Here is a 25131-nt window from a genome sequence, read left to right as displayed (position 1 = left end):
TGTCAGCTAATACTAAAATATTTAAGTAACTTATATTCCTTTCTCTCAAATCACTGGCTTTATTAGTATTATTTAGTCTGCCATAAAAAACAGACACTAACTGGACAGCCTTTCGTTCCGGAGGCTGTATTTACTCCTCTTCTCTTCTCTCTTATATTACAAGCAAAGCTAGAATTACAAACAGCAGAATTAATGGGCCCAAAAAGGAAATGGAAATGAATGCATCACAAACCAGGCAACTTTAGAAATCTTAAGTTCATAATTTATATTTAGGGATAAACTGAAACTTAAATCTAGCATAAAATTAAAAAAAATATCCAGTATAATATAAAATCATTAGACATACATATTTATGAAACCTGATCTCTTCCATTTTATACCCAAATCTTGATGTTCTGTACATATGATAGGAAACAGATGAAAAATCTTACATCCATAATAACAAGCCTTAGATTTTTTTGTCCTTTTAAATGAAGTACTTCCTGGGGTTTCATGGAAAAAGAAAAAAATAAAACTTCATTTAAAAATAACTGTGGCTTGGCGAGGTAGTATAAGTGGTTTAGCAATTCAAAATACAAGTGTCACGCCTAGAAAAGCTGGGTATTTTTTTTTTACTGAAAGAAATGAGGGATACCGCTTTTGCCAGGAAAATTATGCAAATGGTTTAGAGGACATTTACTCATAAGTTCCCTATTTCATGCTGTGGCACAAGAGAGCCTATTTAAACTGAAAAATATCTGAAAAGTTGCAAGTAGAGAGAGAAGCACTATTACTCACTGAACTAATGTTTTTCTGAGTACTTTTTATCCGCTGCATCTCTGGAGTGTCTGGGACAGCAGAATAGTTACAGAGCATCTTCTCTGCTTCATCTTTGTACATTTTCTGAAAAATAATTTTAAAATGTCTACCTCCTGCTTTCTTGGGCTCCGAATATCCAAACTGCAACAAAAGATGCTTATTGCTGGTGAGCCTTAACATCCTTGTACAGTATTTATTTCAACCTCTGTCCTCCATGATACTGTTATCATCGTCTGCGTGGGACACCTGACACTGTGTCCCCTACTGAAAATATTATATATATATATATAAAAGAAATGTATTCTCATATATATTATATATTTTCCCTTCACTATCAGGATATATATACCCTTCTCATTAGGTAATGTAAAAAGACCTGCAAGTAGATCTAAACAATTAAATTCAATTTACACGGCATGACAGGCCTAAATACAAGTAAGAATCAGGCAGTAAGATTTTTTACTACATATAAATTAATTTAATATGGGTATGAAAGCCTCTACAGATCTAGAGAAGAAGCATTTTGAGCAATGTATGTCAAGCACTCATTGTTACACAGAACTAAAACACTCAGCCTTTGAACTATGCCTACCTGGCTTGCTATTTCTGAAGCCCTTTTGACCCGCTGTATTTCAGGAGTATATGGACCAACTTGCATCCCTTTTCCTATAATTTCAGTCTCCAGATCCTTTTTATATTCTTTCTGAAGAAACAAAGAAAGAAAAAACCCATAACTAATTGTACAGTTATTTGTACATGCCGTCTTCAAAGCTATTCTGATAGCACTGGTTGAACTTTAAAACAAATTCTTCAATTTCTTTAATTTTTTTTATTGTGCACTGCTTACTCCTTTTAGCCCAAGTCTGTTCAAGAAGATTTTATGTTTTTAACATCTCATTGTGTTTTCCTTACAAAGTAATCTTAAGAGGCTCATCCTGTACTCACCTGGCTTACAATTTCGGAAGCTTTTTTGGCTCGTTGTATATCAGGGGTATCCATGCCCACTTCCATTCCCTTTCCTTTAATTTCATTCTCCAAGTCTTTCTTGTATTCTTTCTGAAAAGTATAGCATTGGAAATATTCGCATCTGGCAGCCAAATTCTTAAATCATTCCTACTTTAATTTGTGATTCCACTGAACAGCATTCTTAAAATACCAAATAACTTTTGATTCAACAGCGTTAGCTTTGTAGGATCTATCTATGAGACACCTATGCTGTACCTGACGATCAGTTAAAAAATTCTTGTAACAGACTGCTTACTTCAAATCTCACGTAGCTTTTCACATCTACTGTCTTTGAGCTTTGGCAGCCACAATCACAGACATGTAGACGAGACTTTCTCCCTCAGCTGTGCTTTGCAAGACTGGGGTCATAAGGCTTTAGCATCTCTCTAACTCTGTTTATCATTTGGCCATAACAAGCGGCTTTTTAGACCTAAAAGCAGTAGGGCTTGCAGCTACTGACCACAGCCCAGGCCAGGTGTGGTTCATGAGGAACAAGACCCACCTGCAAAGGATGACAGAAAGGTCAAAGTTCTGGGAAGTCTTAACCTTCCCCCATATGCTGATTTTGCAACTTTTAGACTTTATGCAGCTCAACAGACTAGGTACTTGGTGAAATTTGTGGTATTGCTACTGCCTAGATTGGTCACCACCTGGAATTCTCAATGACAATAATTTGCCACATTCTGTCAAATCGAAAGCTTCCACCAGGTACGGTACTGACCACGCTTGCAATTTCAGAAGCTCTCTTGGCTCGTCTTATCTCAGGAGTATCTGGACCAACTTGCATACCCTTTCCTTTAATTTCAGTTTCCAGGTCTTTCTTGTATTGTTTCTGTGAAGATAAAACTCACATTATATTCACAATAGCCAGAGAGTTACAGGCAGATTTTTGCACAAGAGATCCAATTTAAGGTTTAGAGTTAATCAAAAATCTCATGTTAAGAGTCACAGCCCTCAGGTCTTGGCAAGCTTTTGTCAGGAAAACACATAAACTACAGGAGGAAAACTTGAGCAGATATTCACTGAATGTACAAAACTCCACCACTGAATTTTTAATTTGTCAGAGGATGGGGGAAATCAGTCCATACAGCTTGCTACAATTATTGTCTAAAGTAAAGGGGAAGTTTAGCTCTGCAGAACATAGTGTAATGAGCTGGGACTTGGTGCCAGCCTAATTGAAACACATTTTACTTTTAAGAAAATATTTTATTTACGAAGAGACTACATGTTAGAAATCTAATACCATACAGCTTTGTTTCCAGTAAACTTTCAGAGCAGGAAGTTGTAATTTATTCATTTAATAGGTCTTTCCTGAACCACAGCCATTAGGCAAGTGGCAGTACTCATCCATGATTGCTGCTTTTCCCCCCACAACATAATTTATAAATAACCAGGAAAGAAAATGAATATTTCATCTTCAGCTTATCCAATCAAGGATAAATTTCTTGTTCATAAGCACATGATATTAAAATCTAATACTGAAATATTGTATACAATAGTTGTACTTTTTTTTTTAATAAAAAATTAAAATATTCTCAGGCAGTGCTATTTCTAGACGTTCTTTTCTATTATAGTTTATCTCTCCCTGTGGAAAACAGGTTTGGGGTTTTTTTTCAAAATAAAAATACATATAATTAAAATGTTTTCTTCTTACTTTTCCTGTTTGTTAACCATTTTTTAGGTTGTACATTAGTTAGGAAGAAGAAGGAAAATATCCTTCTATTCAATGCAATGGTCCGATCACTTATAGCATAGTTACGAGAACAAGAGCAAAAAGACTTCCAGTCTTCCATCTCTGTCTCACCCTGATGTGGAAATAAATGTGATAAAACAACTCTTTACTTCCAAAATCACAATTTTTTTGGCAAAAAGTACAACTTAATCTGTGAGAAGACATCATCTCTCTCTTCCTCTCTGCAAAAAGGTGGAACAGCAGATGTTTCATCCTAGCTTCCTACTGTGTAAAACACCAAGAAAAAGATAATCCTGGGAGTCACAGATATGTATTCCCGCACTTGCATACAGTGGTATGGTTGGCCCTATGCATGGCATTCCCTCTGCTTCTTAAGGCTATGTGTGTATATGTGTGCAAACATACATATACATATCAAATGAATACAAAATATACAAATCCATAGAATAAATATATATATTGCTCTGAAAGAATGACTCCCCGAACGTGTGAAGTGCAGCATGAGCTTTGCCTTCCCTCTTCCCCCCCTCACACCCTCCAGCCCCACTGCTGCTTCCCAGGCAGCCTGTGCAAGCTCATCCACGGGAGCTGCTGCCTTGCCAGCTGTGGAACTGGCAGCTCTGCTGAACACACAGGCTTCCCGAGCACGTCAGTTCCTCAGGATGGTCTTTGAGAAACAGTACATGGATCAAGGAGTCTTACACTTCCACTCCCATCCCTTCACAATGGGAGCAGATCGCACACTTATGTGCTTCCATGTCGCCTCCAGAACAGCTTAGACCAATAGTTAATACCAAAGTTCAGTTCTAAAAATACACTCTGGAAGGAGCCTCCACCTGTCCGTTTGCATTGGATGAACCGTAAGCTCAAGAAAATTCATTTCTTCAGGAGCACTCTACTTTTGGAAAAAGGTTTTCACAAGTAGACTAGTTTGTTTGGATAAAAGATCTTCCCAGGATGCCTGGCAGTCATTACCAATATTTGTTTTCAAATAGCAGGTACGTGATTCAAAAAAAACCTCAAAATTATTTCATTGACTTTTCTTTACAAGTCCATTAACAGTCAACTCTTTTTCCATTACAGCATTAATTATACTAGCTGAACAAATAAATAGACGGAAAAATGAACCCAGTTTTAAATGCTGTATCTACTGACCCCACTAACAATTCCCATTGCCTGAAAATCTGAAATATTTGTCATAAATTGTGGGTTTTTTCAGAGCTTTTCTATATTCTTAAAGCAAAACAGAAATAGCTTTAGTCTTAATACATATTCCCTTGCAGATTATGTAAAAAAAAAAAAAAAAATTGGAATATTTCCAGTGGAGTATAGCATAAAGAGTGAACTTTCTGTGACATCAATAACCTTGACTAGCATAACATACCTCATTTAGTATCTGAGCTGCGTTTTTCACTCTAATCAAATCTGGTGTATCTTCAAACACTGTCATTCCTTTTCCTTTCATCCATTCTTCCAAATCTTTTCTATACTCTTTCTAAGGATTTAAAGAAAGAGAGAGATTTCTCCACTTAATATTATGTGCAAGATCTTGAAAAGAAAAGCCACTGATTAAATGTCTGAAGGGTCTCTTTGAAATTTCTATGAAATATGAATTAGCTGAAGTACAGGTTTCAGAGTTAAAATAGAATTAGAAATTATGAAATCTAAAGGTACAATGTTGAAAAAGTGAAAAGGTTTTCACGTAGTCATGTATTTTCCTGTTGTGCTCTTGAAAAATAGTCCTCCTATACAGCGCTAGCACATTGTTTAGGGGCCTCAGCTGCCTCTCGACAGACATTGTAACTGCCGTAGCATTTGCTTTTACAGACCAATATATGCTGTGCTGCAGTTTTTACCCCTGTTCCACTAATGGCATCACAATCAGGATGGATGCCCTGAACACTATACTAGGACCTGTTAAAATGACTGCTTGATAAATTGTAATGTGGAAGCAATATTCCTACCGTATCGCTTCTGTACCCCTCGGACACTGCACTGATAGGATCTATCAACATTTAGCAACTGCAGCCTCCAGAGTACTCAAATCTCCAGCATAAAATTAAAAGCACGCTAGAACCTGCCCATGGACATTTCATTCTTTTTCTTCTCAATTCCCAGAAAGCTGACGTAGGCCCACTGAAGTTAAAGTTTTGTAAGGATATTTAATTGCTTTTCCCATCTCCAGGTTTGGGTTAGCTTTGTTTAAGCAAGGAAACTAGAAAATATTGAAAGAAAATATTTTTCAGAAGGACTTATATAGGCATGAATTAACACTCCTTATCATGTATTACATTTCATAAACAATAGTGAACACCCTTGTCTCTGTATAACCTTTCTATTTAAACAAAAGGAAACCAGTTATTTTTCAAGAAGCTTCTCTTTATCATTAGAAGCACGTCCTACAACAAGCAGGAAACAACTTCCATTAATTCAGAATTATTACATTCATCTATCTTTTCTGAAAGAGCTGTGAATGTGGTTCCTGAGAAGAAAGTTCTTATTGTCACAAAATGCAAAATATTTGCAGAATTCCCTACAGTGGGAAGGCAACAGGATAAGCTGGAACACAGCTGACACTTTAAAAAAAAAAAAGTAATTGAACAAATAATTCATTTTTTAATAACTCCAAGTTCTCCTTCTTGTTTCAGGCAGTATCTATCTAAAGTTTATTATGAACCTTCCCACAAAAATACTGAGGTACATCCTTGACTATGAAGTAATACATCATTTTGCTGAATCTTGAAAGATAATAATTAATTTGACCAATGTAATCTTTGGTTTTGGACTGTATGTTTCTTGAATGTGGATATAAATTATCTGAAATTCATGCTGTTATGCATTAAAATACCATTTCATTTTCTGATATTCTTCTCCTCTGGCTTATAAGCATGGTCTACTCCCTAAGTAATGAGTCATAAAACTTAAGGAGGTAAGAATTACGGAACATCTTTATGCATGTGGGACTATGGAGGGAAGTTACATCAAAATTTTCAAAGGTGAACATTCATTGCACATCTGCAACTATGCATGCACTAATCAGTCCTGTGGGCATTCAGCATGCAGCAAGATTAATTCAATGAAATACAAGCATTTACATTTTCCCCTAGTCAGGAGGCATACATGAGACACGTGCGCACAGAATGCTCCTGCGCAAACTAGACCTAGCTTGAGACTCGTCTATCTGACAGCCACGCTTATCAGAATAAATTCTTTATTAGAGGATGAATAATAAACAAATATCTGAAAAGAAAATATTTTCTTTACCCATATGAAATCTAGCATAGACTGGTTTAAGTTGTTTCAAGAACAAGGAAAGGAACATGGTTCAAGGATTTTTAATTCTAGTATCCTCAACTTGTTCATCTGGGCCACAGCAAAAATGTCAATTCTTAATACAATAAATATAAACATTGTATTGTTGACTCCCCAATTCAAACAGAGGATATCTAGCAGCTCTGATATTTCTAACTATGAAATTTTTTGATACATTTACTTCTAAATTTGATCAAATACTAAGTCTAATGTACAGAACCAACCAATACTCAAAACTTAACATGAAAACAGTTTTGCATAACAATATAAAAATACTAAAGATAGAAGGATTCTCGGTTAGGGAAAAAGAAGTTATTTAATTTATAACGCCACATGCAACTGAAGAACATCGGACAAATCTTAAAGAAACAGTGAGCATACAAAAATCCGCACCTTCTAACAAAATTTGCTTAAAGCAGATTATGTAGTATCACAGCAATATTATAGAAGTTTGCTCTTCCTTTTCATCCATAACATGTATGATAGATAATTATTTCAATTAAATTAGTTTAAAGTGACTACACACAGCTCAGGGCATCCATATATCCACAACAGAGTATCGTAAACCTGAAATAATTACTCAAAAGGAAAAACCGCCATCTGGACACCAACAGAAATCCTCCTTTCCACCCCTTCATCTATCAGGGAAGAAAACTCCAGGCCCTCTCCAAAACCCTATCAAACAGATGTCTTTTGCAGCATGCCTGGAAGGGCACCAAATTTGGGCTATTAGAGCCCAGGGCTGATCAAATTCCAAAACTGAGGCCCTCAGAGGGAATGCTCTGCCAATGATCCATTTTCTATGGAGTCATCTGATTAGTTCATTTAACTCTGTTTTTCTGGTTCAGGTGTGCTGAGCTTTATCATTTCCTTACGTTCATAAGGAAACCTCAAAAATTATCGATTCTTACTACAGGACTATTCAGAATACTAGATGACACGCCACAATTTTTACTCATGAAGTCGCTTTTGTATTTAGCTAACAAGTTAACTGTAAGTTGTTCAGCACTCAGTAGCTTGTAGTGATGCTGCTTATTGCTCATCTACAACTTAACAAGAACAAAAAAGAAACAAAAATCCTCTACCTCTTTCAGAAGGTTAGTGACTTCTTTTATATGCAAGAACTCTGGGGTCTTGTCTAAATCCATTGAGGGTCTTCCCTTGATCTCTTCTTCAAAATCTTTGCGATACATTTTCTATTGAAGCAAAACAATTAATTAGTGGCACACGCATGTGCATTTCCAAGCATATTTCAGAAAGAACACTGTAAACAGACCCAGAAATGAGCCATGCTATAAATTAGTTCTCACATTAGTAAGCAACTTCATTACTCATTTCATTACCTAGATTATATACACAAGACACACACAGTTTAGACAAAATTACCTACGTATGATATTTCCAAAGAGATTGTTTAACCTGATCTATGAAAGAAACAATTTGCTTGGTAGAGAAAAGAGAGGACAAATGGCACACAAGGTAATAGTTTGAACACATAAAAGTTTCTACCAAGAAGATGAAATCATCTGGTTTCCATGACACACAGGAAATATAATGGAATCAAACTGCAGCAAGGGAGACACAGGGAAACACACTCTCTCTCAGGATGGATGGTGAAGCACCGGACTAGGCTGTCTGGGAGGTAACAAAACCTCCACAATTGGAAGTTTTTAATAAAAAGTTAGAAAAATATGGCATGGCTTAGGATAGCCAGTGCTGTTCTGGAGCCTAGGAACAGTCCTTCCCCCTTGCTGAGCTCCCCAGGCTGAAAAGGCAGCGGCATATTTCAGTTAAGGCATGGGATCGGACTGGGCTTTGCAGCTTCACTCGCTCCCACCTGAGAACCCTCCCCCTCATTAAAGATGGAATTAAAGGCAAAAAGTAAAAAAGTTAGTAATCCCTGATCTAGATGACCTCTTGAGCTTCTTCTCCATTAAATGATTCTACGTATAATCTCTGTCTAGCGTTAGCACCAATGGCCTTTTGAAAAAAAACAAATCTGAAGGAAGAACGGAGCTACAGAATAGCAAAGAGAACTACTCAATACTAAGTCTACCATATCCTCAATTTATAAAACCTTTATAATCTACTTCATCCATTTTCTTAGCCTGAGTACAAGATGTCTGTTAACTTCTCTGTTGATCTAAATTTTGCTAGTTCAAGCACACAGTTTTTACTAACCTCACTTTGCATCTTTTGAGCCTCCTTTGAAACTTGATACATTGGTGTATCCACAAACTCCAGCATTGATCTCCCTTTAGATTTTTCATAATTCTCTTTGTACTTGACCTAGGAAAATGAAAATAAATGCTGTTAACAGCTGAAAGAATGTGAGATCTGACTGCTTGCTATGACGACAGACAAATCCTGTCGTAGCCATACTCCTTAAAGGTTTTGACTTTGAAGACTCCTCCCAAATTTAACCTGTTGGAGAAATAGCGCAACTAGACACGGAAATTTTTTCTGGAGTCATTTATTCATTTGCTTCAAAATGTCAGACTTTAAAATGGTGAACTTTGAAGACAGCAGGAGTGAGGACCATCAATCACAATCCTTCAACTAATTGCATGATTTTGGCTCAATGACCTATGTCTGAACAGTTGGCAGCTTTTCAATAGGATCCCTGACATGTTTCCATTAAACAACACATTACTAAACAACAAAATCTGTTTCACAGCCAGCCTCACAGGTCTTTATCCCAGGCTCAGAAGCACCATCCTGAAACGCACTTTTGTTTGTGCCTACGCAAAGGAAAACTACTGCCTCAGTAGAGTCTGGTCTTGCACCAACATTCACCTCACAGCTACCAACAGCCATGGCCTTAAAGCTAGCCGCAAAATCACATTGAAGGACACGGGGTTAAGACACCAACATACAACTTTTTGCTGACAAAGCAAATACACTTTGTTTGGAAACCTGGAGAAGCCTTCTGAACTCATTCATTCCCACTCTTGATTTAGATGGGCAAACACATTATTTAGGTCAATCATCCAGCCTGTGATACAGTCGAATATTCTACACAAGCCATAAAGGAAAGCAAATAGCTACAAATCAAGGTATGATATTCAGAAGGAGTAATATGTTAATTTATTCGAATGAGTAATATGTTAATTTATTTGTCTCTTCAAAACTAGTAATGCCTGCATTTCATAAAAGTGTTTATGTCTTTCCCTGCCAGGCCTCTGTACTAGGTTCAGGTCCTGCAAAAAAACTCTCCTCTCTCCTGATGGGGTGCTTCGGAGTGAAGGCGCACTCTACAGAACTGTAGTTTGTCATGCAGTTTTGTGCCTGATTTAATCACTGTTAGAATGCTGCAATTTTTCCCTTCGCAAGATGTCTTTATGATTGCATATACCTGGCTTTGAACAACTGCATTTTGTTTGTGATGGATCTGGTCAGCTGTACCTGGGGTGAAATGATAGAAGCCCTTGCTTTCCTTAAATGACTTCTCATATTCATACTGAACCAAAAAATACCCAAGAATGTTTTCACAAACAAAATCTAGAAGGTTTTGCAATTTAAATACCATTTAAAATAACTATGGGAGAAACAGCATAAAAGAAACTATATTTTAGGCCTCCCAACCGAGAAGTTCTACTGTTAAATTTGAATTTAAGAATTGTGATGAAATTGTAAAAGGATATGATACAAAAATAACTTTTGTAAGTTCTTAGAGAAAATGCTTGTCCGGCTCATCCCAACGTCAAATGTTTATGTTCGCTAGAAAACAGCCATTATTATTTGCAATTGAAGTGCAAAGGAACACATACGATGGTCTGGGTTTGCCTCCTAGTGGAAATAACTATAAATGTCACACAACAAAATCACTTCTGTAGTTGAAATGAAAATTATCTCTATCTACAGACACAGGCTTCATACTTTTACCCCATTCCCCAACTAATGGGACAAATTTAAAAAAAAAAAATAATTTTATAAAATTAAATGAGGTAAATGACACAACCTTTTGCTACACTTAAGTACAGGCACTAGAATCAGCCTGTTAAGTCCTACGTCTTCATCCTGTTCCATAAAATGAAATGCATTTAAGTTCCCTTGTTTTTTTTTTTAGCCTGTAGTTCATTAGTATCTCAAAGTCTCTACATTAGGAACAGATTTAAAATGCGCAAAACAAAAAATAGCTGTTGTACATACATCAAAGTTTTAAATTTTATGTCTCCATAGTTCATGCCAAAGAGAATTACATGTATACCATATGAGGGGAAAGTTCCACCTTGTGAGCATTCTTCCTCATCAAAATAAAGAACATAGGATGAATTCGACCTGTCAGAATGAGTCTATTTGTGTCCAAACATGACCAGCAAGCTTTCCTCTTAACTGATGGAATTTATTGCCATGGAAGCTGCTTTGTATAACAGCTTTGCATTGGTATTATAGTATATGTACTTCATAAAGTTGCACACACTTCTACACTCCAGGTCAATCAGCAAACCAGTCTAATAAAACATATTAGTTCATAAGTTTAATTAACCATACAAGGTTACAATGTACCACACCAGAGCAGGTGTAGCTATGTTATGCAAAAGATGAAGAGAAGCAAAAAGTTCAAGGGAGAAAGCTACACTACAGCAAAACAGCAAAATTGGGCAATTAGCAAGAAGCTTGATGTTTCAGAGGTGGTGGGGGAACCAAACAACAGACCATGCAATTGCATGGAAACCATTATTTGGAAACCAGTTAAATGCACAGTCAGGAAGACTGTTTCATACAGTGGAAGCAGACTTCAAGAAAGATGTGGTACAAGCTGTGGAAGGACAAGGAGGAGAGCACAAAGAAGGTACTGGAAAAGCATGGAGAAAGGCAGGAGAGTAAGCCACCTTAAAATCAAAGAGATGACATCGAGGGGTCAAATCTGAGAAGGATTTTGAAAACAGGATTTCTGTAGAAGACAAATAGCTAGTGGAGACCTCAGGGATTGACAAAGCATTCTTCTTCCTGTTTGCAGCAAGAAAAAATATCCACCAGCATCTGGACAATGCAAAAATTAGAGACTTGGTATTTATGGTGTCCTTAGAAGAGGGCATAGACAATATGAATCAACCCTTCCTGGGCAATAGAAATAAATAATTTTTGCAACAAGTGATCTGTCTTAAGGAAAAGTCCAGGTTTCCATCTCATTAGATAGAAGATGACAAATTGATGAAGTTCATTCTGAGGGTGTTCATTTATTCAGCAAAAAAAATGCCAATCTTACCTTACACTGAAAGAAACTAGAACTAGGTAGTCAAAAATGCACATGAAGAATGCAGGAACTGAAAGCTATCCACTCACTTACTACCCAAACAAAAGGAGACAGTCAGTGTTAACTTCACATATCGGACTGAGACAGATAAAAAGCAAGTTTCAATTCACCAAAGAATTCTCCCCCTCTACTCCACCCTGGTGAGACTCCACCTGGAGTACTGTGACCAGCTCTGGAGCCCCCAACATAAGAAGGACACGGACCTGTTGAAGCAAGTCCAGAGGAGGGCCACAAAAATGATCGGGGGTTGGAGCACTTCTATGAAGACAGGCTGAGAGAGTTGGGGTTGTTCAGCCTGAAGAAGAGAAGGCTCTGGGGAGACCTTATAGCAGCCTTCCAGGACCTGAAGGGGGCCTACAGGAAAGACAGGGAGGGACCATTTATCAGGGCCTGTAGCGATAGGACAAGGGGTATTGGTTTTAAACTGAAAGAGGGGAGATTTAGATTAGATATTAGGAACAAATTCTTTAGTCTGAGGGTGGTGAGACACTGGAACAGGTTGCCCCATCCCTGGAAGTGTTCAAGGCCAGGTGACTTGGGCTTTGAGTAACCTGGTCTCGTGGGAGGTGTCCCTGCCCATGGCAGGGGGGTTGGAACTGAGTGATCTTTAACGTCCCTTCCAACCCAAATCATTCTATAATTCTATGAGTCTATGATATAGCAACACAAAAATCAAGTACAGGCAGGAAGGCTGGATTATTTTTATTATTTTAGACACAAGCTTCCATAAGCAGGCATTGACTCAGAAGATGACCCAGCACGCTCCTAGTCATTAGGGCTAACCCTTTGTGTGTGAAGCGCTCACCTCCTGCTAAGCGTGAGCAATCTTCCTTCCCAAAACCACCCATTCATGCCTTTCCACAGCAGTTCGGTGGCCATTCTGCGGTTTCTGGAGTAAAGACGATAAATGCAGCTAACCAGCCTGCAAGCACTGCACATGTAGCATAGGTGCTCTTGGACTGGGAGAGAAGCTTCAGCATTGCACAAAAGCCAGGGGTTTCCTACCTTTTCCTCCCCATTTCAACCCCCATCACTGTCCTATGTCAGACCAACAGCCCCATTAAGGGGTATGTCTTTTTATGTGGCAGAATGGAGTATGTGCCTATTATCAGATCCAGCGCAGTAAGCCTCAGACATTGATGAGGGGAAAAAAGGCTTAGACAGAGAAGCTCTAAGGGAAACTAGCACTTGAGTGGCTGTTGATGGCAGAAGTCCAAATATTAAACTAGCATAATGGTCACTTCTGTACAGAGACTTGCAGCTGAAAGCAATAAGTAAGGTCTTAGGCAAAACAAGATTTGCAAGGGAAGAAGTATCTTAGATCAATAAAGGAAGAAACAGACAAGATTTCAGATACGTAAGACAAAATGCTCAAGAACCAGAAGTCTGTGTGATTCTTACCCAGTATATTAGTTGTTCAATAACTGAAATATCTCTCCCTACAAGCACTACATCCCCCAACTACTATGGTTACAACACTACAGTCTACTACATGAGACAGTGAAGCAAGTACCAAAAATTTATGTATTTCGCAGTGACTATATATACTACATTCCTTACTACATATATCTTTCAGATCATTCTTATAAAGGCAACTTACATCACTATGTGTTTTGCTGATATTTAAAGCATGGTTTAAATATAGCAGGTTTGGTAGATCAGAGGCTGGATCATGTAGGCTTTCCAAATCCTTCTTGTAATTCACCTGGAATGAGAATTCAGGTTATGTAAATAAAGATTAACAAAAATTAACAGCATCGTATTACAGTGTGGCCATCCAGAAACAGAAAGCATTGTGTTTGCCTGAACAATCTCTACCAGCCACTAGATGGTGGTCATTTACTATTATTTGGAGGGAGTGGAAAAAATCAATAAAGGACTCATTCTATTGAGCAAATATTTGGCGACTGCTCAAACTTTTCCTCAAAAAGGACACTTACAACAAAAATCACACTTTGTATGACTTTTCAGACAAGAAAGGAATTATTATTGTTTTTTTTTTTCTTTTTTTTCCCCCAGAAAATGTAGATCAAGAGTATCTTCTTCAATACTTTGAGTTTAGTCATTTCAAACACTGTTGATTCTTGTTCTTTTCCTCCTGATACAGGAATTACACTAACTGTCCAAATAAAAAAAGTTGTATATAAAACAATCAGAGGGAAGTGTTCCTAGATATTTTATTTAATGCAGATTGCTTTCAGCAAAGATAAGCAATATAATCACCTATGGCAAATGACAATTACCTCATGAAGTGGCAAAAGGTAACTTCCTATCAGCCTGTAGTAGGATTTTCCGTACTTCTCATAGCTAGATGCCCATCTTTACAGGAAGAAGACTAGCCACCTTAGCTATCTTGGATGACAAATCTTTTAAACCAATACCTTTAGTCAACTCCACATACGTTACCATGTTCTTTACTGATATAGGCAGACTTCAAATCAGCAATACTCGATTTGCATATCTCTAATAATAATAATTACTTCAAGGAAACTTTTAGGAAACACTTAGATTTTGGAAACAATTACATATTCTGTTGGATCCTTTCCAGAGCTGACCTCTCTTGTTCCCATTGGGTGGTGCTCCATGCTTTGGAAACGCTGGAATGAAGGCTTGTCTCTTGGCTATCTGGCATCATGCCCTCAAAGAAGAGCTCACATTTTTTTGCACTAGACACACTGTTAAATATATCATCCCAACAACATTATCACTTGATATAGGCATTTTCTCCAATCTGGCTCCAGGAGCAGGCACCCATTGCTGAATCTGGTTAGCTGCTGTACTTCGGAATACCATTCAGAAGATCAACCAGCAGAATGAAGTCTAAAATATACATATCCAAATCTCAGCTGCTCGTGTAACCTTTTTCTACATCCACTGGAGAGATGCCAGCACTTTGCTCCTCTAAAGACAGGCACCTACAACAGGTCAGAAGAATTGCGCTCTATTCCTGTTTATTTCTTTCCCAAATACAAAGGGACCTAGTACAAGACAATTAGCTCAGAGTAAGCAGCCATACCTTCTGACACACAAAGTTAAGCGAGACGAATCTCATCTAAAACAGTTAGGAAAAACTCTGCAGGCCCTTGGAGAAGGGCTTTGTCAGAAACAGAGGAAGAAATGGACAGCATGCTCACCTGCTATACAGACACATCATGTAGCAGAGACCGCTGCTTAGAGTAATTTGTGAGATGGAAAAAGGAATTCTGCTTGAGAACAAATGTTAGGTTTTTCAGGATGTAAATGCATGTAAAATAAAAGGCAAATTCACTTACATCACTTGCCAAGGTGGATGCAATCTGTGCTTGCTTGAAGGAAGCACTGTCAAGAGGATTGTATTGGTGGCTCTTCATTTCCTTATTGAACTGCTCTTTGTATTTCACCTTCCACCAGAACAAACATATCTAATATTAACATGTAGCACTTAAAGAAGGCATAGAGAATTCAGACTACAAAGGAGCTTATTAAAGGCAATTGCCTTCTCCATAAATCTTTAAACAATGAAGATGTTTAAAGAAGCTCGGTTTAGCCACACCTGTGACTGTCTTGTGCTGGTTTCAAAGTAATTTTTATGTATCTGAATTTTACTAAAATAAAAAAATAATTTTAAGATTGTCATATGTGATTACTGGTGCTGAAAGATTCACAAAAAGCAAACAGAAACGAAACCATATGACTCACCTGAGTAATCAAATAAACCAGAACTTTTTGACAATAGCAATAATAATCTACTTGCTGAGAATCATTCAATTCATAATTAACATCAAAAATGTGTTTTTAACAAAAAAAAAAACCCCAATTTATAAGATAAATAAACTGTAAAACTTGTAAAATAAATGACTTTTAAATTTTTCAGGCACTTGAAAGTGGGAAGACAGAATCAAACTTCCCACTCGGCTGTCTTCCCACCTCCAGATCCACGTGTCCTGTGCTAGGCTGTCTCCAGAGCCCCCAGGTCTATTTTTAATTCTGCCAAAAATTTCCCAAGAGACCCCCAGGAATCCCTCTGTAGTACAGTCCCTTCTTGAGGGCAATGCCCATCTCATTACAGTGTTAGAAAGCATAATTAAATGACTGTCTGCCACCACTTTCACTCTCTTTTCTTCTTGTTCAAAAGAGGAAATGAGCAACACAAATGTCGAGGCAATGGCATTAAAAGTAAATAAATTACAAAAATTTCATAAAACATGCTGAAGAACTGAATTCGGAACCCGAAAAAATTAAATTGAACAAATAGTAAATCTCCCTCTCCTTTGCCCGCCTTGTTGTGCATGATCATCAAACATCTGGAGACTTTGCACACATGCCTTGCTTCTTTCCAACAGCTGGGCATAATGGACGAGAATAAAGTTCAGTCTGAATTATGCTGCTTTCATGAATGTTAGTCAGACACCTGATATCTGAGCCTATGCAGCATCCATTATAATTTACCACGCTCTGCATTAAATAAATTCGCAGCTTTTTCCTTACTCCTTTTTTTTCTATTCCCACATGAATGTCTGATAAAGTGGTTAAACCACCTCAAACCACCTCCTTCAAAAAATTATTTTTTTCTCAGCTTTAGTTGTGGGAAGAATTTTCTTTTTCCTTTTTAGTTTTTCCTTTCCTCAGAAGGCTCTCAGCGCAGTTTAGCTTACACAACCTCATTATTTTTAGCCACAATGACCAATATTTCATTAATGAGCATAACAAGAAACCAAAACTAAACCACTCAAACAGAAACTAACCATATATGTTCAAGAACTACATTATCATGCCAGCGCCTACGTTAATTTTTCAAAGGAAGGAAATCCTAAAACATTGACACTTTCAAAAAGAAACTTTATCTGAACACATGATGAACTTCATAATCTTTCACACTAACTCTAGAAGAGAATATCTATTGCCTCTGGTAGATTCATATGGTTCATATTGTTTGATATTTGCCTTGGCTTTGGATCAAGTACAAAAGCATATATCTGAATACAAAGACACTGCCTTTGTCAAAGGCAAATCCACATTCTGTACAAGCAGTGAAGGAATAAATCAGAGGGCTTTTCTCTTTTAAAGGATGTATCCAAAACTTTCCTTCTAATAAAAATCAGGCGGTGCTGGAATATGTGATTTAAAAAGCCTCCAAAACCAACGATCAAGTCAGCATGGTAAGCAAAATTGTCTTTTACTCCTTGGGCATCAGCTCACATCATAACGACAATCATGCACAAGAGTTTAAATATCCAGCTGCTGCAGGCTGACTTCTGCCCAGCCAACAAACGGCCTCAAACTGTGCACGCAGACCGAATGCACAACGTGGCCCTTGATATTCTCGTAAAACGTGAAAACATCAGCGCCAAAGGGACCTCTCCCCACAACTGGCTTGCCATCTTCCAGCTGCAGCCGTTTCATGCCATTTTTTAAAAGACTTTTTTAGCAAAACATTTCAATCCAGAGATTCCAGTAATAAATCCTCATTAGCGTCACTTCAGATCACATCACTGCTACTGAAGGAAAGCGGGGGAGTCAGCGATCCCAGTCTTCTCAGGGCTGCGTGTCCTGATGCCAATGTGCAGGAGGGTCCCAAATTTAAGGAGACCGTCCACCAATCCAACGGTAAACACTCCCGGTGCAGTGAGGGATGTCTCTGAACCTCTAGGCCCTGCCGAGGACTCGTCTGGCTGCTCTGCTTATTGCCTTTGCTCTCCTCCCCAGCCCCACCGCACATGTCGCTCTGGGGCAAAATGGAGGCAGCACAATAATATCAGATGACCCAGGCGGTATATCTCAAGAGCACTTCCAGCAGTAATTTAACTCTGACTTGTCACAGGGGATTCGTCTCATTGAAAGCTACACACGCATTCACTTTCTCTTTTATCGGTATTTTCCTGTTTCCTTCTCCCTTTTGAAAGAAAGCGTGGGGTGGGAGAGGGAGAAGAGAGAAGAGCAAGCCCATGGATGAGTCACTGGGAAGTAACGCACGTGGTATTTATCCTTCTTTTCAACCGGAGAAAGTTGTGGATGCAGTTTAAAGGGGGAAAATACGCCTGAGAGAAAGGGTTCTGATTAAAAACAAGGATGAAAAATACTTCATCAGTGTTTTCTAAAACGTCTGAAGGGGAGAGGTCTTAGCAATGCCATAACATGGTGGAGGAACAAACAAAAAGTGGGAGTAGAAATGACAGTCGTTAGTGGGAGCTTATCTACAAATTTCATCGTTAACCAAAAGCTTTACTTTAATAAGCCTTTAAAACGATGGCTACTTATTTACCAGCTTAATTAAAGTCTTAAGTTTGTTTATTTTTTTAGAGAGTAAGTAGCAGGTGTTAATTTAAAAGAAATGCGTGTAGGCTGCTTTCTAATTGTTGCTGAAGAAAGAGCAGACTTTGCAGATTTTTAACACAACAACATCCCAACATCCCTGAAAAACCAAACTGGAATTAAATAAGGCCTGGATAAACAAACTTCTCATCGGCTTTGCACAAAACCTATAAAAGTCAGAATTGCAGCTGGACAGAGCAGTGTCTTTTGAAGCTTTGCAGCAACATTCCTAAATCAAATCTGTAGTTCAAAGCTGTTCACACAGGGAGTGTTCAGTTTCAGAAGTGGATGACATCACCCACCGGTCAGATTTACAAAGAAACTACAAAAATTGAATCATTCAACCACTGGGATCCCAGGATGAAGGAGACACTTGCAGCTAAAGCATTTCCTCATGACCATATGAAAACATATTTAAAAAATGAAAAACCTGTCAGAGCACATAGATATTGAAGGAAATGTAACATAAACACAGAGCAAAATTAAAATATTGGTTGCTAAAAGCACTAGCAGAGTTTAAAACAATAAAGACTGAGAAAATCCTAGGCTCTTTGTGTTGTTTGTGATAATCTCAGAGAAGGTAAATTTTAAAAAACATTCTACCTCTAAAAATTTTATCCCTGAACCAATAAGTAGCAGCATAAAATGCAAATATCCAAAATTATTCATCATAAAACCAATTACTGAACACCATAAGGGGAATATTTCATATCAGCAGCTCTTTGAAAAAGCTAATAAAATGCATTAGGAGACATAAAGAAGACCTAAACAAGGGCTTGTTCTTATAAAAAAAATACAAAACTAACACAAATTATACAATGTACATTCAGCAAATTGACAAGCTTCATGTTTTCACAAGGGCTAACACAGTTTCTGTTTTAAATTTGGTTTAAAATCAACAGAAAAGGGTTACTGCATGCTGTGGGTAAATATGCTAGTCCTGGGAGCTATTATTTTTGCTGCTGCTGTTGTCAAAAGCTTTGTTAAATAGAAAAAGAAAAAAAAAAAAAGAAAAAAGAAAAAAGGAAAGAGAGTCCACTGATTTTGTAGAGCCTTGAGTGCCAGTCAAACATTAACACTATTTTCTTCACTGTGTTTGCTTTCCTGCTTGCCTTGATTGCTTTCTCCCTTCGTTACACCCACACTGCCTGACCTCCTCTTGCTCCTGTTCTCTATACTCCCTAAATTACCCACCCATATGCACCACATTAAAACATGTTATCATCTTCTCTTCCCATTACATCCATCAAAATTGTCAACTTTGCAAATTTACTGTGAGGGTCAAATAACTAATATTTCTCTGCATGTCGCAGCTTATAGATTCATGCTATTAAGGGAGATTATCAACTTTCAGCACAAAAAGTTTATAATGCTCCCATTTGCTGAGAAACAAATGGAAACCCTAAAAGGCAGAAAGTCTGGAGACAATAAAGAGATCATTAACTTTACTATTTTTTAAATCTTGTAATTGTTACAAGCCTGCTTCGCGATCCTTGCGTGAGGAGGACTGACATGACTGACCCACATTTAGGGCTCTTCCTCTCCTACAGCACAGGTGCATTCCTCATCCTGCCCCACCGCCCTGCTCTTTGGACACAGGGGTCATCTTCATTTCTCTGTGCTCTTGATTTACGACCAGTGTGTCTAAGTGTTATGATGATTCAAATAATATATAAAAAAACATTGGACAACTCATGGCCACTGCTTTTTCCTTCAGAGGAGGTGGGGAATTGCTGAGTGTACCTCTGAAAGCAGCCCGGTATTTACAGCCTCCGCGCTGCTGTATGCGCTGAAGCACTGCCTGCCTTTCTAAAAGTATATGGCCCCTCACACACACTGCAAGCAGCCACAACAGTGTCGACCAAGGAGCGGACAAGAGAAGGAAGGATCTCAAAACCTGGATGCAGGCCCAGTGGCTGCGGAGTTTGGACCACCAAGGTTTAGCAAGGAACTTCTTTACAAACAAATTGTAAGCAAGCTACATTTTGTCAACCGTTCCTCTCTTCCTGCCACAACTTCTGCACTATTTGGGCTCTCTAAAGAAGTTAAAATTCCACACCAAATGCTCTCTTCTGCAGAAGGATCTCAACTGGAACTGCTGCCACCCCAGTCCCTGGCAGTCAAGAGACTCTATTATAAAGCTTTTGCAGATGCAGCATGCATTGTCCAAGAGGAAAAGCACATCTAATAAAAATGAGATAAAAAGTGCATTGATGAAGCCTATGATGCAGCTGCAGAACCCCATGATCCAGCTGGTATTTTTTGATTGTTGCGATTGTTGGCCACAACCTCAGGGGTACCAGGCTTAGTGAGATGGAGAGGGCTATTGGAAAGGGATCCGCTGTGGTCCCATTTGCGACCACAGGCAGCTGCAAGCCCACTAGATTCTGAAATAGGCTGCAAGGAGCACGTAGACAGCCACTGAGTAGAAATAAAGGATACCACACACTAAATTTAGCTATGAACCCTTTTAAAAACAACTAAAGATGTTTGCTAAATGACAGACAGCTGCCTTTCCTGGAAGTGACAGCAGCATAGCACTAGCTCTTCCTAGAAAGCACAAGCTGACTTCCAAGCCTGCATGATGCTAAACACAAAAGGATCTCTTAGCAGACTTGCCCATCAGCAGAGGAATGAGCACATGATCCATTAAAAAATGGAAGAAAAAAATCTATTTGGAAAACGCAGACTGATTTTGATTCTGAACACCTCATTAACAAAGCAATAAAAAACTTCTATTTCCTTCTTTTCTCTTTGTGCAGTATTAATGCTTCAAACTGAATGATGGTCAGTGTGAAAAAGGAAATCATGTGGCAGATATCTAGGGACAACGCTTGGTGACAGCAAAAGGAGCTCATCCTCTTGCAAGCAGACACTGCACTGCTTTGCAGCTTGTTCTTTGTGACACATTATTCCCATTTTGTCCTAGTTCTGGGGAAGACGTTTGCTATCTAGCCAAATCACAAGTATTTGTTACACAGCACTGATTTTCAGGCTGTTCTAGTGTATACACTTCTACACTTGGGGTTTTTCTCTAGTTCTGGGAAGACAGACATGGCCCTCTCCAATCAAAGGGCGTTATCCTCCTCCTACAGGAGGGCGGAATTTGTTCCTGGGTGTACAAAAGCTCTAAGTGTAGCCTGACAGGATTACTAGCGAGGATTATGCAAGGCACTGTTAAAGACCTACTCCAGAAAAAAAAAGAAAAAAACAAAAAAGGGAAAAAAAAAAAAAAAAAAAGAGGTCAGCAGTCAAAAATCCCTTCTCACCAAGTCAGGCTGATCTGTAGTAGAGTCTTATGAGTAGATGTTATGAGTAGAAGACTCGTAAGAGGAAAAGAGGGAATATTTGTGTTTTCAGGTTTCTTTTTATTTATGGACTACAGTAATCCCTCCATTTTTCTTTTTTTTCTTTTTTTTTTTTTTTGTTTTAAGGTTAACATATAACAGAAAGTAGTACATAAAAGATTCCGTTTCAGGGGATGGGAAGGCGAGCAGTTTGCATGTCAGGCCAAACTCAGATCCCATTACTCACATTAGCAAGCAGTTACACAAAATTTAAATTACATACTGTTAATATTTTAGAAATCCTAGATATTCTGAATAAATATACACCATCTCCACAAAAGATGAGTTTTAACAGTCAAAGTTCGTTGTATTTTTGCATTAAAATGTATATTCTGTTTCCTAAGAATATTAATTTTGCGAGTCATTGCAATATTGTATTAAAAGAGTTTGAGAACATAATGCAATTCATGCAATTAGAGATAATAAACTAAAAATCTAAATATTTTCTTGCATTACTAGGAACGAGATATCCGAATGAAGTCATTGTAAAATAACAGAGAATCTTACTTGGCTCAACAGTTTTGAAACTCCTTTAGCATGTTCAAAATCTGGTCTTCCAAGCACAGCAGGCTCCTTATTCATCTCTCCCCTTCCTTTCTTGTATGCAGCCTTAAAAAAAAATTAATATGAATCATTATTGAATTGTTTCCTTTTGTTTTATCAAAAGAAATATAAGCATTAAAGCTGGTAGAAAAAGTCTCATTTAGCGACCTGCATTGACACTACTTTCAGAGCTTTTCTAATCAGCTCCGAAAAAAGCCCTTCTCAGGCTTCAGCTCCTTAACAACATAATGTTTATTTATTGTAAAACACAATGCACACCATTCACAAAATTCAACTTTAACCAAATGCATAGCTTAAGCCTGAGAAATATCGTTCTCCCAATCAAGGCAGAAGGAGTTACTGTGGTTCAGCATTTCTTACAACAGGGTCTGCAGTTTACACAAGTTTATTCGTAGCAGCTGAAACTAGCCTTGAAAAAAAAAAACAACTAGGCTGAGGGGCAGCTTTTTTGAAAGTTAAGGTCAAATTCCACTGGCGGTTTTACCACTGCAATCTTGCTAGATGTCAGTGAGGTTGCATTGGTGTAACAGAGCGGAATTAGTCCCACAGGGCTGGTGTTATGTGATCTTTCCAGCTGAACTGCCTCCCATGCAAATTGCTGCTTTTTTTTTCTACAACGCATTAGGAATCAGCACAGATGAACCGATAATAGGTGCTTTGCAATATTCACAAAATTACCCATTGCCTAAAATAGGCTTCTTGCATTACTCAGGCACTGTGAATCAGCAAGGACACATCATAACAACAGACTGAGAGAGATAAAAGTCCCAAAGACACTCTAACTCAAAGGGGTCTTGAACAGCAATTAGTAAATTTGGGTGTTCGATGCAAGACTTAGTAGAAGTTCTAGGTTTTCAGAAAATCCTGAATATTCAAAAGGTAAATCTCAGGTCTTTTGAAACTGTCCCTCCATAGGTGCCTAGGCAGTCTCACATGAAACTATCAGCAGTTACTTAAAATCTTGGTTCAGGGCTCTTAATATACATCTTGTTTGAGTTGTCTACAATAAAATATTAAATTGCATCACACATTGCTGCTTCTCAAACTGCTCCTATTGACCTATCCATTAGCAGATGTCACAGTGGGAGGGAAAAGAATTTGAGAGGGGAGTTCAGGGAGGAGAGCCCCCATGCAAGAGGGTGTTTGTACAGCTCTCGGAAGGACAGCGGGGAATTGCATTTCCCTGTCCCTGATGGCCGAGACGGGAGGATGAACGGGAGTCCTGGGATGTGAGCATCCCGCGTACTGAGGTGAAAAAAGGCTTGGTAGGTCTTCTGAAGTGCAGTATAGCATACAAACATATGACTTATTTTGAGAAAGGTTATCATGAATAAAGCTGAAACAAAACCAACTTTAGTAAGCTTAACTTTGTCTTTAGATCAATGACCACTAATTGCAAAGGTCATACTGTCAGCGTCAAAATAACTTTAACTTATAACCGGTAACTTTGTAACATACCAGGCAAGGGGTTTTATTTGTTGGGGTTTGTTGTTTTTTTTTAATCAAACCTCCATATCAGATTTGGGGTTGCAGGTTTTCTGCTCATGATGTTTGAGAATTTCAGCAGCATTCTAAACAAATCTGATTGAAATTGGAATAAACAAACCAACATGTCTAAAAAATACGAATAGAGTAACGGCAGAACATACATCACTTATTATCTTTGTTAACCCAGTTGCTATCTTTATGTCTGGCCTGTTCAGCACTTCAGTGTATCTATGAGTATCTTGCACATCCTTCTTATAGGATACCTGTCAAACAGAAAACAGTTTTGTTTAAAACAAACAAACAAAAACGTTTTAAGTTTGTAAGTAATCTTTGAATGACCTATCAACTAAGCCATCAAATTCAATAGAACTCTGCCTAATTTATTCCAACACGGTCCTGCTTGACAGGGATTATTTAGTAAGACCCACACACAGGTTAACAGGATAAGGAAGAAATTCAGAAGCATAAAATACAATATTAAAATGAAAAATGGTTGTGCTTAGAAGCGTAGAAGAAAATGAAAGCACTGCAAGGACCCAAATATTAGGTTTTATCATTACATTTCAGAGGACTTCCAAAAGTACAGCATTTTTTCTATGCTGTACCCTTTTTTAATACAAACTACCCCCTGCTATCATACTGAGCACTGCAGCCTAGCAGACTGCAGCTACACTGAACAGAAACCGCAGTTCCACCACGGTGAACGTCTTTCTCAGTAATAGGCAGCCGTGTAGCTGGTATGTAATTCAATGACACAACTCCACCCCAGCATCCCCCACTCCCCACAACTCCACTTATCTGCTCCTTTACACAATCATGGAAACAAGAAGGCTGAGTGTTCCAGCATGTGGAGTACAAGACTGAATCTTTCTGTTTGTGCAAAGCCACTACTATAATGAATGGGCTCAGAAAACTTTGGCCAGAAAGCTAAACCACAGGTAGGAGAGTCCAAACATTCTCTATTTAGGAAAGCAATCACAGGAACAGCATAGACCTCAGGGACGTTACAGAGCTCCAAGACCACAAGTTATCCTTCTTCTCCCTCTCCAGGGTCTGTAGACTTTTTCTTCTCCCTTGCTATAGCACATGTGCCAATCTAAGCCAATTTCCAAGAGCTGTCTTACTGAATTATTCTGAATGATTAAGAAAATCATCCCTGGTATTCAAATGTGAAACTGAAGTTTCAGGCAAAAGTTAGAAAACATAAAATAAAGCCTACAGGAAATAGAAAGTATCAGAATAATTCCTGCTTTACTGGACAGTCTTTTAGGTTTTCTTCCATTGTTTAACAAAGTTAACCAACCTCTCAAGATTGTATTTCACCATCAAGAAAGTCCTCAGCTTGAAGCTTCACTTATAATCTCCACATCTAG

The 25131-nt window shown here is 38.2% G+C and overlaps 1 protein-coding gene across 5 annotated transcripts in view; it reads right to left on the bottom strand.

Moving 5' to 3' along the window:
• The window catches only part of NEBL (nebulette), a 274675-nt gene that overhangs the window by 46932 nt on the left and 202612 nt on the right, over positions 1-25131 (bottom strand). For 3 of the 5 annotated variants that reach the window (XM_074574498.1, XM_074574499.1, XM_074574500.1), the window contains 11 exons: positions 23920-24021; positions 22214-22315; positions 15341-15448; positions 13669-13773; positions 8990-9097; positions 7894-8004; positions 4881-4991; positions 2525-2635; positions 1744-1854; positions 1391-1501; positions 778-882 (listed from right to left, as the gene is read on the bottom strand). The exons of the other annotated variants lie outside the window; for them this stretch is intronic. In XM_074574498.1, the coding sequence (XP_074430599.1) occupies positions 778-882; positions 1391-1501; positions 1744-1854; positions 2525-2635; positions 4881-4991; positions 7894-8004; positions 8990-9097; positions 13669-13773; positions 15341-15448; positions 22214-22315; positions 23920-24021 (1185 nt within the window). The remainder of the gene's footprint in view (positions 1-777; positions 883-1390; positions 1502-1743; positions 1855-2524; positions 2636-4880; positions 4992-7893; positions 8005-8989; positions 9098-13668; positions 13774-15340; positions 15449-22213; positions 22316-23919; positions 24022-25131) is intronic. 5 annotated transcript variants of the gene reach the window in all.

Source organism: Larus michahellis, chromosome 2 (genome assembly GCF_964199755.1).
Source record: "Larus michahellis chromosome 2, bLarMic1.1, whole genome shotgun sequence".
Lineage (NCBI taxonomy): Eukaryota > Metazoa > Chordata > Aves > Charadriiformes > Laridae > Larus > Larus michahellis.
The sequence above is the reverse complement of the archived record's forward strand: the minus strand, read 5'-3'. Positions and strand labels throughout refer to the sequence as shown.